General features: G+C 34.5%; 1 protein-coding gene across 7 annotated transcripts in view; it reads right to left on the reverse strand.

Annotated features, from left to right (window-relative positions):
• LOC149552516 (uncharacterized) overlaps positions 1-18,319 on the reverse strand; it is a 34,454-nt gene that overhangs the window by 10,856 nt on the left and 5,279 nt on the right. For 2 of the 7 annotated variants that reach the window (XM_089788096.1, XM_089788098.1), the window contains exons 2-17: positions 8,459-8,746; positions 8,275-8,340; positions 8,039-8,179; positions 7,748-7,880; positions 7,534-7,613; positions 7,146-7,218; positions 6,947-7,059; positions 6,646-6,841; positions 6,526-6,560; positions 6,361-6,405; positions 5,626-5,757; positions 5,221-5,325; positions 5,064-5,114; positions 3,977-4,306; positions 3,490-3,657; positions 3,337-3,396 (exon numbers count right to left, since the gene is read on the reverse strand). In XM_089788096.1, the coding sequence (XP_089644222.1) occupies positions 3,337-3,396; positions 3,490-3,657; positions 3,977-4,306; positions 5,064-5,114; positions 5,221-5,325; positions 5,626-5,757; positions 6,361-6,405; positions 6,526-6,560; positions 6,646-6,841; positions 6,947-7,059; positions 7,146-7,218; positions 7,534-7,613; positions 7,748-7,880; positions 8,039-8,179; positions 8,275-8,340; positions 8,459-8,746 (2,016 nt within the window). The remainder of the gene's footprint in view (positions 1-3,336; positions 3,397-3,489; positions 3,658-3,976; positions 4,307-5,063; positions 5,115-5,220; positions 5,326-5,625; positions 5,758-6,360; positions 6,406-6,525; positions 6,561-6,645; positions 6,842-6,946; positions 7,060-7,145; positions 7,219-7,533; positions 7,614-7,747; positions 7,881-8,038; positions 8,180-8,274; positions 8,341-8,458; positions 8,747-18,319) is intronic. The other 5 variants (XM_089788102.1, XM_089788103.1, XM_089788101.1 and 2 more) reach the window with 5 other exon arrangements.

The following is an 18,319-nucleotide window of genomic DNA, read 5'->3' on the forward strand; positions in this document are numbered from 1 at the left end:
GGCATGTAAAGAACTCCACCTGCAGTGATTATAGTAAAAAATCATCAGACAACAGGATGTGATCTTATAGAAAGGAAGTACCAACTACATAGGATGGTCAACTATTTCAAAGGCATATGCCTAATACAGCTATGGAGATGGCAGAATGTAATAAGGAATTATATAATCATTGTAACTGAGACTACACTTAGAAAAAATCAGATTTAGTCGACAGTGACTCAGAAAGATATCAGGGGCGAAGGATGAACACGACTTAGAAAGATATTATAGAAAGGAAGTGCCAACTACATAAGATGGTCAACTATTTCAAAGGCATATGCCTAATACAGCTATGGAGATGGCAGAATGTAATAAGGAATTACATAATCATTGTAACTGAGACTGCACTTAGAAAAAATCAGATTTAGTCAACAGTGACTCAGAAAGATATCAAGGGCGAAGGATGAACACATGACCTGCATCAAGCATAATGTCCGGCTTCATACTTGCCTTCACATCTATCTGCAATGTTACCTGCCGATACCTATCTTGTTATAATAATCACCATACATCATGAGAACAAAGTAATATATTATCAGGCATCGTTTCCAATTCATATATCAGATTATATATACTACCAGTCCTACAATAGAAGACGATAACATTATCAGTCTGGCAAATCAATGATTCATAATCATGTAATCGGCTGGCACTTAATGGTTCATGATTAATTATGTCATGGATTGGAGATGGTTACCAATAATCACTCATGATTAGTTTACAATAATCATGAATGATTATTATGAATAATACTTACATTCATCATCATGGGTGATGTCTTCGCACCCACACCCTTTCATATTTTGAAGCACATATATACACAAGCCAATCAGCTCACAGGAGTGAATGGTTGATAAGTGATATAATGATATTTGATTTATTCCCTTGTGGAAGACACTCAACTCAGACCATGGTAGGAATGGTAGGTTGTGATAGCGACCATTGGTGCAACTCTTTCATTTATACATCCGATACGCCATCTATAAATAAAGGCACAAACTATCGATGATATATCAGAGATGGCCCATACATCAGAGAAACAGGGCATAATTAATTCCAAAATATCAGAGGCAGCAAATATTTTCTTCCTACAAACTTTGTATCAACCTGTAATTGCACTGTAAATCACATACGAAGATCAGAGACAGCCATACGGGTCACTGCATATTTGAAATTACTGTATCAGAACAGCCTCATATTGGAAAGTGCATTCTTGAAGCATATTAATATTCAACATATGCATCTGGAACCACCAGTAATTAAAATTTCATTGTGAACACAGTTGTAAATGCATTTGTGTATTTAGATCCATAGCATTTTGATTTTACTCTTCAAAAAAATTATATTTGGCAAGCATTCAAGTAGGAAATTGCATAACATCAGTACTGTCTCGTATATTACATAAAGGAGACATTACATAATGATTAGCCATGGATTAGCCATCACTTGGTTGGTGTTTTCTTTCCCTTTTAATATAAGGTGAGGGAACGCCCTAAAAATGAATTTATTTCAATCCTGTTTAGTTATTTCAATAAAAAGAAATATCATGAAGCACTCATGTACGCGCTCATGTTAACGCCAAATTTGAAGGTGCAAAGGTGTTTCCATTCTTTGTATGTTTGTTCTGAAAGAATAATTGATACATTGAAAAAGCAGTAATTACACAGAAGATGAAGGCTCCTTAAATAATCAATTACAATAACTGGGCAGAAATAGAAAGAAACTAAAACTAACTGAAGATACATTAGTCCATAAGGTGCGATAGACTGACCATGGAAAAGGTTGAATGATCTATTATTTATTTATTACAACCCTTGTCTTAAAATGAGACAGATTTTGGACAATGAACAACCTAGATCATACTAGAGGAGCTCAATATAGTATTCAAATGGATCACTGAGCTTATGGATCCTTCCTTTACTGAGGACTTGTGTGGACTGACCAGGCAGATAGACAAGCTGAGGTTGTAGCCATGGAAGAGGATGAGGATAGTGATCAGATACAGGCACAGGCACAGTTGATGTTGGTCCGAATGGCATCTCACAAGTAGAGACTACAGTGATTCATTCAGGACCTACCTTAGATGCCTTTGTACGAGGGCTGCATGTTCCTCTCAGGCTAAGCTATACACTTGTTTTTGCTTTGATATAAGTTTGGACCATTTGCTGTCATGGATTTCATAACCATGGATTTTATATACATTTGACATTTAAAAAATAATTATAAATTAATTTTATACATCTAAGTTTGCTATTTCCTTCAGCTAAAAGTTTTGTTTATACTTTGCTATCAATATATACCTAGTCAATGTGATCAAATTAGCTTCTATTTGACGATGTGATTGTGTTTTTAAGGTTTCTTCAATAAAACAAACATGAAACGAGTTTGCAATCTTTTAAAACCTCTATATTTATTATATTTTTTTCATTAGTTGAATTTTGTTGGGTTTTTTGCTGAGCTTTGAGTCCCAAGTAGGATCAGCCTTCCTGAGTGCAAGTCCACAAACTATGGTCTCCTTCAATCATATTTTTGTTTTTCAACACACAGAACTGCCATTCTTCCAGTAATGTTGAACAACAGCCAATTTTGCATTTTATTTACATAAATCATTTCAAACATGCCAGCTGTTCCTACTCCAGCTCCCTTGCTGGAGGTGTAAAATATTTGTATTAAAGTTTTCATAGCTATTTGCCAAGGTAATTAACAATGGCTGAAGCTGCTAAAAAATTGGCATTTGAAACATTTGATGCAATACCATACTGATTAACAATTAATGCTTTATCAACAAAAAAATCCTTACATATAAATCTGTGCATAATACGATTCCAGCTACTTGAGAAGAAAAATCATAATCCTTGCCAACAGACTAGGATTAGACTAAATGGCAAACTTCTGAAGAAAAACACTAGTTTGAAATGGTTGAACCATAAATATAGGAAAAAGTTAAAATAGAATTACAATCATCATGCTGGAATGGCATCGGGACAATAAAGAGTGTATCAGTTTATGTAGTAATATGATGTATACCATCTAAATGAAAATGTGAGAATCAAAGGAAAAGTTATGTAAATTTTTGGTCCCCGATTTAATTTGTTTAGATAAAAGATTTATGGAGCAGACTAACTATTATATAGTATTGAAAAATATTACAAGTAAAATAAAATTCTGAAAGTGGAAAAACCTTCACTTACAAATACCAAGTAGTTTAAAAAATGTAGTGTACCTTACAAAATTATTATACACATTATTTATAGATAGAATACACCCTGGAAAGAAAACAAAGAGCAGTTGAATTACCTCAATATAAGAAGTTGCCACCTGAGGTTGCTGCTGTTGTTGCTGTTGTGGGTAGCTTGCCTACATCAATAGGCATGACCCATGCACAGAAAATAAGTAAAAACTATACCTTAAGCACCCAGAAGAAAAAGACATAAATAGATGCAAACTCACAGCTTGTTGATAAGCTGCCTGGCTTGCATAGTATGCAGCCCACTGAGCCTCCAGGCTTTGCTGTGATGTTCCAACAACATTTGAGGTTTGTGCAGCACCGGATGCAACTTGCGCAACATTCTGTTGTGGCTGTGCCTGCGGCTGCAGCTGAGACTGAGGCTGAGGCTGCTGCATTAATAAGATCACAGTAACAAATCACTCTTACATATATATCTTAAAGAAAAAGTGAAATCTCAGTTTGAGAGGGTGGGGTACATTTTCATTCTTTCAAATGTATAAAAGACAACAACTACCAATCACGTGAAAGATCATCTCTGTTGTCAAGATGAACTCAAATGACTAATCTTAACTTTTCACGAAATTGCTGAAAGAAAAAAATTTTAAAATCATAGAAAATATTCAAAGCATGCACAAAAAATGCAATACGAGAACTTAAGTAAACATACTGGTTAACACAGTAATTCTGAAATATGAGACATTCACATACTTGTTGATTGTAATAGGCTGTATATGCTTGTTGTTGAGACCCATCCTGGGACTGTGCTGTTAGAATACCCCCGCCTGAATTAGCTACTGGAGTAGCTGCATTAATTTGTTGATATTGTGGAGCACTGTTTTGAGGCATTGGCTGATTATATGGTTGGCTATACTGAGCTGGCGCCTGTGGTTGAGCAGCCTGCTGGTAGTGTTGAGTACTGATTTGAGAGGCTGGCTGGTTATATGGTTGGCTGTACTGATGTTGAGGTGGTGCTCCATACTGTTGGCCATACTGCTGTGTGTATGGTTGCACATAACCATATGATTGAGGTTGGACTGCCTGCAAATCATAAAACTCTAAAAGCGTTGGAAGAAACTAAAAATTGCATCCAGAAGCAAAACTACCACCTAATTAAAAGTAAAATTAGAACTTGAGGTCACTGCCAGGTACAGGACATCAAATGTAGAAATGTTTTCTATTTGCCTCATATAAAGCTAGATGAGACATATAACCCAACCAATTACAAGAGAAAATTACCCAGAGAAAAAAAATTGCATTCATACAATAAATCTTTCATCTCCATAATTATCTGTAGATATTAACCTTTGACGTTATGAAATGATGGTAAAAGCCAAGGCTAACATGGATAACTGAAAATGAAGAAGAGAAAAGTTTCAAGATTGAATATTTCAAGTAGAGATGACACATATGGAAGGTTGCCTGATAAGTAAAGGTAGTGCCTACTAGGTCAGTCACATTAAAAGTGATTGGAACCTTCTGAGTTAAATACCACAGCAACACCACATGATCTACAAGTTTCTACAATAACATGATAAGTGACAGAATGGTCAAACCTTAACTGCCAATACCTGTTACCAAAGAAAACTCATTGTTATAAATTATTATCATTCTTGACAACAAGAAGGTACAGTTTTTTCACTTTTTTCAGGATGTTTTCGTATACTAATTACTGATACACAGCAATCGCACAGTTGGACATATAGCGAAACTACTATTAAGTGATACACATACGTAGCACAATTGAAAATATAGTAAAACCAAATCAATAGGTTTGATCATTGATGTGGTGGCATACTAGTTCTTGTTGTGCAGGCTGTTGCTGGTAGTACTGAGCACTTTGAGAATACTGCAAAACAACAAAGAGAGATCCACGCATGATTCTTGTCCCTTGATTAGATGCTACTCAATAAAGCTGACAACTTCTTAGTTCTTAATAATGATCAGACACAAACCTGCCCCTGCTGCTGCTGCTGTGGTTGCTGTGATGGAATATAACCTTGTGCTGGTTGTGAATAATATTGTGTATACGGCTGTTGAGTGTTCTGTCCAAGCTGTTGCTGAAAAAATGATCAATATATGAGATAAAATAAAGAATAAATCACCAACAGATTCCAGCATTCAAAAGCTAATTAGCCGATGCAATATATAATATATTTTATGTCTAACAAACATTTCTAAAAACCAATGGCTATTTGAGACTGAAAACAAACTATATATGGCCATAAAAGTATAAAAAGGGGATCAAAGATACTCCAGAATCAATCAAAAGCTTTATATGGATGCATAAAAGTATTGTCAATTGAAAAAGAAAATACATTGAGAGTATTGTCAACTGAAAAAGGAAAAACATTACTAACCTGATATTGTGCTTGTACTGCAGTTTGTTGCTGCTGCGTTTGTTGATGATATTGTTGCTGATAACCATACTGTGAATCACCCTGCTTGAATGCAGTATCTACACTCTGCTGAGGCTGATTTTGGTAATATTCCTATATATACATACAATTTACACTCTAAAGATTAAAAATAACGGTGAAATACAAGTATCATCTTTTCATTTATCCAAACAAATAAATAAGTTTAGTATTTTATAAGCATCCTCTTTCATCTTCACTTATTTCAAAATCTTAAACTATAAACTTGATAGCCATTCAACTCAACAAAAATAATTGACAGCTCGAAAGTGAAGTAAATACATACCAAATGTTTTCCTATCCATAAATATAAACTTGATAGCCATTCAACTCGACAAGAATAATTGTCACTAACAAAAAATTTCGGGATGTGGAAATATGATGCTAGTTTGTCAAATCAGCTCCCCAATTAATGTAATAGCCTTGGTATAAAATAACTATATCTTTATCTTAAATGCATTTAACAAAAATCATGAGTTAATATAGTTTTACAAGAAAGCATTTAGCAGTTTGCTCTGTATAAGCAACTTTGCATTCAAATAGGAGTATAAATGCTTAGCATTAAATAATCACATCAACCAGGACTCAATACAGCTATTATACAGTTGAACAGACATAAAACTAATTTTCTATCAAGTTAAGGCATAAATGCTTCATATAAGTTAGACTAGTGAGTACCTCTCTTGCCTTGACTTCTCGAGCTTTAGCTTGAGCAGAAGCAACCTATAATAAAAGCAAACATTGTTAAATGTCACAACATGATTAAAACAAAACAACAGCTGAGGAACGCTGTTAAGAGCTATAACTCAGTTTCAATTATGATGCTTATCAAATTGTTGTCACCTGTGCAATTGTGGCAGGATTTATAGAGCTGTGCCCTGCAAGAACAACAAATCAAAGATTAATGCTAGAAAAACATAAATAGTATACTCTGAGAAAAAAAGGCCAGATGAGTTCTAGAACCTTGGCCAGGTAGACGAGGAATTGGTGCCAGAGTCGCACCAGCAGCCATTCCACGCCTGGCAGGCAAACTATTCATAAGTGGAGGGCGACCCATCATTCCTGCAGGAGCTGCACCCGCCCCTAGCATTCCAGTGCCACCACCTGGATGACCATGATCATGCAAAGCTTGGCCAGCATGAGATCCACGTCCAAATTGCTGCAACATATTAGTCAAAACAATTCATCAAGAACCCATATCCCAACAAAAAAATTGCCACCAGACAAAGAGGTTGATTTAAATGATTAGAACAAAGTTGTATACCATCCCAATGCCCATGCCCATCATGCCTGTACGGCCATGTCCCATAAAACGCTGTCCCGATGAAGGTGTGGGCATTGGCATGTGTCCTCTTACAGGGGCATTTCCCATCATACCTGAATTACACAAAAGCAAAGAAGCATATATAAGAATTTGCTACACTGAAACACTCTTGTAAATTTAATAGAGTTAGTGTACATGCCTGGATGTACACCTCTACCACCATGACCATAAGGAGCAGGTGCAGGCTGGCTTCCAAAACGCATTTTGTAAGACTGCATTTGCAAATGATTGATTGGTATTATTTTAAAAGACTAGAAACCAAGTGCTCAAAGGTGTGTGTGTAAATATTACCGACATAGATCAGGAAAAATGGCATCAGTGCGATAACTAGTAATTGAGATCATCTCAAATGACTAGAAACTAAATTGTCCAATGCCAAAAAAAATCTAACTAAAAAAATTAATATTTTAATCACTATTATTTATAACACATTTAGATCTTTTGTGCCACCACATAAAGCCTTCAGTTCTTAAGATAAGTAACTTAATGATGTATGGCACGGAAGGCTTCAAACAAATATTAATCACCTGGGCTGACTTTGTGGGATTCGCAAAACTGACACGTATGCTATGCCCTTCCAGCTCATGGCCGTCCAAAGCTTCATGTGCTGAGATGTTATAGCAATTTTCTTGTTTATTAGATTTCTCAAAACTATAAACACAGCATAAACCTAAAATGCAGCAATAACTGTCCAATGACAGTTCAAATGAAAAACTTGTCAAACTTACTGTAGATACTCACCCATGTCTGCACATAGAGAATGATAGAAGTCAATAAATCCAAAACCACGAAACTGGTTACTCATCCCAATAGCTAAGTGGCAGTCCCTAACTTTCCCATATTGCCCAAATAATGATCTTAGAGAAGCTTCTACCTGTAATCCATTTGACAGTTGTAAAATTATCACCAGAAAATCCCTCAGGGTATTTTCCCAAATTCTAACCTACTTCTTCAGACTTTAATCAAGAACTACATGAATCTTAAGTTATAGAAAAGAAAACGTACAAACAATTTGTGAATAACATATCTTACATTTGGATTTTCCTTGGGTATGCGGTCAACAAAGAGAACAGTTGAAAACATATCTGCAATCTTCTTACAGTCGGACCATTCAACACGTAAGACTCGGCCATCCATGTTTATATTTCCCATAGCCATCTTAGCAGTCAATGCCTGCGAAGATGCATTTATTAGATATTGGCAAAAAGGAATTGTTTAATTAATCCACAACATTAAGTTACTTCACATAGCTTATAGACTACACTAACCTGAGATTTTAAACTATATTCCACAAAACCATATCGCTTACTCCGACCCGCCGCATTGCGCAAAACCTAAAAGCAGCCAATTATGCTCTAAACTTCATAGCGTATCTGTTGCAATGTAAATAAATTGAAAACAGACTTTAAAATTCATAGTTAAAATTTAGTATGGCAGGATGAAAAAACTTACAAAAGCTCTCTCTATTGTACCATGTTGTTCAAACATTTTTCTCAGCATTTCATCATCAATGTCTGGTGTAAGGTTCCCAATAAAAAGCAATGAATCTGAACGAAATGCTTCAATGCGCAGTGACCGATCACCAAGTTGTGCATTCTGAAGCTTTTCTTTTGTTTTAGCAACTAATTCTTCTCCTTCAGCAGTTGCTGTTTCAAAGCGAATGATTGCAGCTTCTTTCCTTTCATTTTCAAATACAATGCTTGAGATCTTTCCAAACTCGGAAAACATATTTGATAACTCCTGGAAATTGACAAGCAATTTAATGCATGATTGAAAGAATACAATTGCATTAAATGTCACCCTATATATTTTCCAAAAAAATACAAGGCTTACACAGTACATGGAAACCAGTATTGATCAGCAATGCCATCTCTCACATGATCAGACAAAAACTTAACCAGTCCAGTTTTGTAATATAAAAAGGTCACCCCGAGTTTCCATATGAGGGTCACTCACACCAATCAAAGAAAAGAAGGTAGCAAACTCTTTTCATAAAGCAATAAAAATGTTTGAGATGTATAAGAACATGTACAATATTCTCTTAATCTAAAAAAAATCACAGGTAATGGTGAAGTACAAATGCCATGGAACCAAAACCACTTGCTATATACTAAGCTGATAATACATCACAGCAATGGAGGATATCCAAAAGCAAGAATTCTCTATAACAGTATCAAATAACCAACAAGCTTATGTGACTCGTGAAGAAAGACGCTAATTAATGGAGACATTAGTTTTGACTGAGAATACAACTCATTCAGACTTCTTTGTCAACACCAAATAGGAATTACTAGTATACACTATATACTATATGGCTTGCAGATATAATTATATTGGCAAGATGTTTTGTAAACACTATTTGAGCTTGTTTTCCTGCAGAAGGCCTTATAAGATCCACAGAAACAAATTTGAATATTTCAAATAATAATTAAGGGAAAAAACAGACCTAATAACACATTGTACTCATGCCAACTGATTAAAACCTTTGAGCTTTAGCATTTAAATTATGATAGGCAAATTATCTACAAGTCACATAACATTGAAAGAGTGTAGAAGGATGCAAACTCTCAAACAGTCTTAATTTATAAGCAAGGTAAAATACCAAGGTTGCATGCATACACATACCCACACCCCTGTGACATGTGACGCATACCCTGAAGAGAACACGATTATACTGTGGGGGGAGGGGGAATTGAATCAGTATAATAACAATTTTGCCAATTTAAACTTTAATCCAAATATTAGCTTCAAATACTGAAATAAACAATTATGTACATGAACACAATAACACAAAGATTTACACAGAAACCCAATATGAGAGAACAACGGCAAATAAATGTTTCAATATAAACTTGTTCTTTTACAAAGATTTGTAGGCTACAACCTACTAAAGGCTCCAACCTACTAAAGGCTCCAACCCTATGTTTATGAGCACCAACTCACTGGAAGCTCCAACTCCACACTTCACAGGCACCGACCCACTTGAAGCACCAACTCCCTACTTCTGTCTTCGTGAGCACCAACCCACTGCACAAAAACTTCTAAGCGTAATAGACAAGCCTCACTGCTACAACCAGATGTTGCTTCTGTCTCTGTTTTATTATTGTATATTAAAATTGACTTGTGTATGGTACATTTTTTGTCTTCTAATACCTTTTTGTTTTCCTCAATAATCTCGGCGGCTCCTCCATAAACATTTATTCGCTGCTTCAATATATTGGTTTTTGCCATAAAACTTCTTCTCCATTGTTAACATATATTACCTGCCACTTAGATTGTCTGTTCAATGTACAACTTAAACCTGCCATTTTCCAGTTGAAGTCATTCATCGCTATCACTTTACTTCATGAATTTGTCATGTCTGTGCTTTTCTCCAGCACCAGCATCAAACTGCTTGATTCTCTATGCATAGCCGTGCTAGTTTGCTGCATATATGTTTGACTCCATTGATTTATATTGTTCAATCTGTAGGGGTTCAATTAGCTTTGAACGCTGATTCTTCTATCTGGAACAACCAAGCTTCTCAAAAGATGTAGAAATTTCATCACCGTCATCTCCAATTTGTTGTTATTGATTTAAGAAAAAGCTCGACCATCTGCATTTATTATTACTGAATAAAAACTTTGCGTCAGTTTCTTTGCCGTCAACAATATATTTACCAATATATAGTCATTGTTTATTAATCCTTGTGTTACATATATTTTATATTAATCCTTCATTTCTGCTTATTGTACCTTTCTTTACTCTGTATACTCATCTACATTTTATATTAATTACTAATATAATGATTGTTGCTTCCTTATATGTTCATATTTGAATGCTTCCATATGACTTCAATGCATATAGTTTACTGATGATAAACTCTTCTGTATTGTCTTCTTTTGATTTAATCATTTCAAGTATCTTAACATTAAGTCTAATGTTTAAACCCTTAATATAAACATATTTTCTTTCTTGTCCACAATCTCTTTTATATTCCTTCTTTGTATTTAAATGATTATATATATCACTCACTGCTATCTATTTCTTAGCTTCAGTACATTGTTCACTTCATTATATTTATTTATCTCTGATCTTGATATTGATGAAACATATATTTGTTTATTCTTTTGGGTGCATTGAATGTCTTCTATCTTTATGCCAATATCATTGCAGCTGTAGTGAATCAAACTGTAAGTGAATTGCTGTAGCTATCACGTATGTTTATAATATTGATGCTATATATATTTATATATATATCACGCCGCTATCTATTTCTTAGCTTCAGTACATTGTTCACTTCATTATATTTATTTATCTCTGATCTTGATATTGATGAAACATATCTTTGTTTATTCTTTTGGGTGCATTGAATGTCTTCTATCTTTATGCCAATATCATTGCAGCTGTAGTGAATCAAACTGTAAGTGAATTGCTGTAGCTATCATGTATGTTTATAATATTGACATCAATGACCATGCTTCATCAATCTCTGGGACACCTTTGACATCAATGACAAAATTTCCATCATACCCACATAGCCAAGTACCGGGTGCTTAGTGGAGAGCATCATAGCTAAGGAACTTGATTAAGATTTCTGATTTCTGTTTCAGTTTTTTGCTTGCATATCAGCTTGTTGTTTATCATCTTTAATTCAATAATTAACCAGTTTGAAACTTTGACGTAATACTGATTAACAGTAAACTATATCAATGTTCAAATCAGAAGTTTATCATTTGCAACATGTCATTGTTATATGGTTTATGATCTTCTTATTCATGTTTAAAGTCTGCCTTCTCTGTTATGCATGTATACATTTAGCATATATTATTATTACAAGCATACTACAGATCTGAAATCCGACACTGAAACCAATACATTACATCTGCAAACTTTATCACAGTTATTGTTTTGAAAAAACCAATGTTATGACTCATATTTTCAGATTTCCTCTAAATATTAATCTACATCTTTTTTAAAATTTATGTACCAAATTACCCGTCCCCCATTTTGAAAAATGGCTGTATCCAGACCATAAGTACCCAAGTAGCGCCCCCCAAGTCTAGTCAGTGAGCAAACCTCAAGTTGCCTTTTTTTGCAACTCTGAACATAGACCCTTGTAAAATACACATTACTTATTGTCAACAGAAAGAGTTTGCTTCAAAATCAAGCACCAGATTGATTATCTAAAATTTTGTAATCAACAAGAAAACAAAGAAAATTATATTATTTTGCCTTCTGCTGTCCCGTGTAATTATTGATGTTAGAAAGTTGAAACCAAAAAGGAAGTATACCAATATGCTGGTTTTTGTCACCTACCACAGCCCCTCTTGCTAATTTCCAATGGATAAAATCACCATCACATATCCACAATATAATTTGCAGTTAGCATCTGAGGTAAAGGTATCTTGTTTTAATAGCCCATCACCACGCTTAACATCTATGCAGGTAGTATCGTGGAGAGCATTCATGAAAAGAAAACCTTGCCCAAAGGTGTAGATCAGTCAGCGAGTCGCTAAAAGACACAAAATTAGGTGTGTTCAAGCTCAGGCAACACAACTAAGAGTGAAGCAAGCCTCTGGCTAAGGAGATTTAGTGCTTGAATAGCTTGATAGCACTAATGGAACAGTAAGACTTGAACATTTCTGTTTTTTGGCTTAACTTTTCAAACAATACTTTTAACTCAAAATGGTAGTTGTAATATATTTATAAATATTAATATACATAAAATCATAGTTTGTAAATTTGTAATGTAATATTCAAAGTGTGAATGTTTCTAGAATTATAACTTATCCTTGTTTTCTGCTACGTTTTTCCTTAAATTTGCTATAATTTCCTTTGTGTCAATGTCCCTAAATTATGGTCAAGCTGCGGGTTTTCATCCACCAACTTATTGGCGAAGTTAACTCTCTTCAACCTCAAAATCTCTCCATGGGTCTGGAGGGACTTTTATCCTCTTTGGCTGTATGTCACTTTGAATATCATAATATTTCTTGACAATTGGTTTCTTTTCTCCTTACTTAGACTACCTCAAATAAGAATATTTACCCAAGACACCACTCTTTGAATGTCTCCTTATAATTTCACCAATTAATCAGCTGCCTTTTTACCTTCTGTTATTTCTTTTATTTGGGACCTTCTAGCCTTTTAGTGTTCAGAAGACTAGTCTCATTCAGCAACTCATTTGGCAGCTAGCAACCTAATGGCAGTTTATGTAAAGATAACACTCGCTTGTCATATATTTAAGATAGAATTTTAATTTTTAATAATAGTTAACTATTACAATATCATTAAATGTATAATGATAATAAAATCATAAATTAAATTTAATATTAAAATATAAAAAAAAGAAATGACAATAAAATATTATTATTATATAAATAATAACATATGGTATAATTTATTTTAAAAATAAGATTTAAAAATAAATGACAATTAACTTATTAAATAATAATAAAATTACAATGAAAGAATAAATAAATAAAATTAACTACAAGAAACAATATTGTAAAAAGTATGTTACCTTTCTAAACAAGATTTAATAATTAATGATAATAAACTTAAAATGAATAAGTAAATATTATAATATAATGTAATAAGATAGATTAACTATATCTAATGAAAGCTCACGAGATATTTTATAGAGAGGTGTGAATCCTTCAAAATAAGATATAAAAGGGATGAGAGATCGATCATTTGAAAGAAGAATGAAGAAGAGGAGAAGATAAAAGTTAAAGAAGGATTAATGGAAGAGGAAAGGAATGAGAACAAAATAAAGTATGTTTGAAAAAGGTTGCAAGGATGAAAGGATACAACTCTTCGGAAGTGTTGTAATTATGTATGGGTAACTCTTCAAGAAGGTTGTAATTATTAAGTGTTTTCGGAAGTGTTGTAATTATGTATGGGTAACTCTTCAAGAAGGTTGTAATTATTAAGTGTTGTGACTCTTCGAAAGGATTGTAATTATGAAGGGTTGTGACTTTTTGAAAGGATATAGATGATAAATAAAACAAGATTTATAAATCACCATTGAAAAAGAAAAAAACAAGAATCGCATAAAAAGGAAAAAAAATAGAATACGATAACAAAAGAGATATTATTGCATACATCTAGACATATATTTAACGTGAGAAGCAAGGCAAATCTAAAAGGTGGTAAAGAAATCCTAAATGTACAGGTATAAGATAAGATAAATTTATTAATGTCCAACAAAAGACCAAAAAGCGGGCCCAACAGACTACAAAAGCTTGGCCAAAGAAAAGTCACCAAAAGGAGAACCAAACGGTACCCTTAGAAAGGAAAAACAACAACAACAACAACCAAATTGAGGGACCGAATGGAAAAACTGAACTGCAACATTAGCTGCCCCAAACCACCAAGAAGAAACCCAAAACTAAAGGATAGGCTATAGGGTGGGGAGAGTCCCCAAGTTGTCACTGAGAACCTCTAACAGAGGGTGCACAAGAAGGCTGCAGCTGTAAGGAGGAAGTGCAAAGACACACAACCTAGTGGGTCCCCAACAGAGGATCGCAAGGCCACTCAATTCCTTGCACCACAAAACCACCATAAAGAATGATGTAATGAGCTGATCAGGGTGTTTTGTCATGTGGAAACAATACTATGAGGAATTATCTCAAAGTCTCAAAGCCTCTTGAAGATAGAGAGCAATACACCTCTAGTTTGTGTATCTGAAAGAGGAGGAAAGAGATTGGATCTCTCTGAACAAACCTTTGATCTCATAGTTTATGCGGCAGCAAAAAATAAAATGGGTCTCTATCTCCACCCACCTCCCCATATCACAAAGTTGGCACATCCTGTCATCCCTGGGTAAATGATGATCGGACTAAACATGAAGCCTATGAGAACCCACCCTTAATAAGCCAAGGGAGATACGGAGTGCATGTGACCAACTGCTAGAAAGATAGAAGGGGTGAACAATGATCCCATCCTTAATATCCAAAAAGTGCTCAACGTAGAAAGTCATTCTTGGAGGCAATAGATAAGTTGGGACATCCAAAGAGTATTGATAAGGAGGAAGGTTGTTAATCTTAATTTCGACATTCCCTAGAAGAGCCAAAGCTTGAGCACACCAACAACAAGACCTCCCTATAGGGTTTGAACGAGCAATATCATTTGAGGAGTGGCAAGATATGACTATATGTGGCAACCCTCTTAGGAATTTGTGAAACACCGTAAGCAATATAGGCACCAAACCAAGTCAAAGATAGTGCCAAGTTTGAAAGGATGGACCCCAAACTCTACTTGGACAATACCATGCAGTGTAGTCTGCAAAGAACAGATAATGCATCAAAGATATAGTGTTTGAACCTACTCCACTGAGGCGCAATCAGACTCCAACTACAAGAGCCCTCAAACCATAGAGCCTTAGAATATCGTCAATCTAATCAAAGTGTCATAAAAGTCAAGTTCAACATGTGTCCTAAAAGTGACGCCTAAAACACTATCAACAAGGGCCAAAGAACCATACCCTTTGTTGATGCAAGGTCGAAGCGTGGTCCTCATACTGAACCGAGGGCTAGAAAACTTGGCCCACAAATGCATGTAGGACAACGACATCTCAATCTTAGAAGAAAAAAGTTTCCCCTCATCCTTGCCTCATCCCCAAATAGAATAAATAAGATATCTTGCAATAGGGTAGTTTAAAACCAAGGGTCGCATCAATCCAAAATTCAATTTCCCCTTTAGCATCCTCTGCATTTGCAAAGATCTGCTTTGGTTGGCTCAACCTTCACGTTGTAATCCATAAAAATTTCGTAGTGTTGTCCAATCTTCTCTTGGGTAGTTAGTCATTTATTTCCTTGTAATCCATTTGTCCCAAAAGATTAGGACTACATTAAGCTTAATAATAGATTTAGATAAGTAAGAGATAATTTGGGGAATGACCACCTCATAAATGTGCCATTATATTATCCACCTACTTTATAACAAATGACGATATTTTTCATTAGATGAGAGATAATCAGAATCATGGTAGTGTTCTATTTATATGGTATCAACATGGCAAACTGGAAATGCAGAATTTTAAAACAGAAAGATCCATGTCAGTAAAAAAGCACTACAATATGTAAATGAAAACAGCTACTGCCATGTAGTAGCATTCTCTTTATATGGTATCAACATGGCAAACTGGAAGTGCAGGTTTGAAAACAGAAAAATCCATGTAAATAAAAAGGCATTGAAATAAGAATATAAATACTACTATCAACTATTGTCAGTTCATGCCAAACATAATTGCGTAATAAAAGGAACAAACATTAGACACGGTTGACCGATGTTATCTCACCTTAAAAAGAAAAGAATAATGATACAGCCAACATCCCCTGAATTTTAGAAACCAAACCTCACACAAACACCTGGCAAAGCACTGCCATTTGCTATACAAACACTGTATGTGTGTGTACACATGTATATAGATAGATGTATACACTAAACATATAAACACTCTAAGATCTTATTTATTGCTTTCCAAGTCATTCCCGGACACAAGTCCAAGAAACAAATGCTTACCACAATATCCTTTTGAAAAAAAGCTGTTAAAAAATCTCACAAGACTACTCTGAAATTCTCCTCAAGATGGATTTGTTATAACTTTATTAAAAACTCAAACTATGATGTAATGATATGATTGGATATCCCAAGATGTTTTACAACAAAGTATCAAAGATTAATGAAGACATGTAATATACACAGAGTAAATAAACTTTCTTACATGATGGGTTCTTAACATTTCACCACTGTTCCTAAACACCAATTTAATATTCAAAAGTCAGGCAATCCATATTAATTACAACTGCATAATCAAGTGAACATACCATCCTACAACATAATTTGTAAATATACTTTTTTATACTTTTCCTAAACACTAGCATAATACCAAACAGTTGTCAGCTGCTTTTATCACTGTTTTAAATACATATCTAGCTCATTTCAAGCATATTCTTATCATATTCTTCTTATGGACCCTCTGATAACATGTGCTGCTATTGATAAATCACCCTTTCTGCAGTTAGCAAACACGAAAGCAATTAACTGTTAAGGTCACTCAACAGTCGTTCTTTGAACAATGAACAAGAAATGGACTTTTTGTAAGCTTCCTCGATAAATAACTTGACCAGTTCTTGAGAATAGTGCATACTAAATAGAGAATGAGGTAGTCCAATCTCTTTAACTCCATTGTTATAAACTACTATCAGGATCACAAATAAGATCCTAATCATTCCAATGTGAATTTAACATATGTGTACCTGCATTATTCTTGCAAATGCACTCTTCCAATAAATCCAACAGACCCCTTCAAAATTGGTGCCTTAGTGCATACTAATTAGAGAATGAGTAGTCCGAACTCTTGAACTCCATTGTTTAAACTGCTGTCAGGATCACAAATAAAATCCTAACCATTCCAATATGAATTTAACATATGTGCACCTACATTTTTCTGGCAAATGCACACTCTTTCAATAAGTCCAGCAGACCCTTCAAAATTGGTGCCTCTTAGTTACAAATATACACTTATCTCCTTCCCAGCTCTTCAGCCCACGTTCATATTGCCAGAAAATTACGCACATTTCTGTTTAGAACAATTCCATGACAAGGAATAATACAAGCTGTTCATTCTACGGAATACACTTCCATCGTAGTCTAAACCCTAAATGACAATATACCAAGCAAATGCCAATCATTTTCCAATTTTAGATGCTTTCATTCTTTGATTTGAACATGCCACTAACAATTAATACTCGCAGTTGTAAATTGTAACAGCCTCGCAGTTCCATCAGCTAGCAAATGTTGCTTATTATATGGAATGCACCTGGCCAGGGACATCTAGGAATTTATATATTCGCTTTCAGGAAAAATTCTGGTATAAATCCATCTATTTCAATAGAATCTCAAAGCCGTATTCAAATACTTTGTTGATAATCCATTTAACAGGTTTCAATTATATGTGTTGCCTATCATAAGTAATATGCCTAGAAAGGCACATTTAATGATTTATAAATTCACTTTCAGTAACAAACTTAATGTAAATCCCCAGATCCCCCTGTTTTAATAGAATACCAGAGCTGCATTCAAATACTTTGTCCATAGTCCATTAAATGAATTAAAAATATTCAATCATTATGCTCACTGTTGTACTAAATATCTGTTTTTACAAATAGAATAAAGCAGGCAATTTGATATCCTACACCAGAGAGACCACTCGTATGACATTTTTATTGAATTTTAATAAAAGAGATTTATTACCAACTAGATATCTTGTTGAACAGTAACTAGTGTCATTTTTTAAATTTGGATGGCCATTAATTAGCATTTGGC

The sequence above is a fragment of the Cupressus sempervirens genome, chromosome 6 (genome assembly GCF_028749045.1).
Source record: "Cupressus sempervirens isolate cs-2001-9-10 chromosome 6, ASM2874904v1, whole genome shotgun sequence".
Lineage (NCBI taxonomy): Eukaryota > Viridiplantae > Streptophyta > Pinopsida > Cupressales > Cupressaceae > Cupressus > Cupressus sempervirens.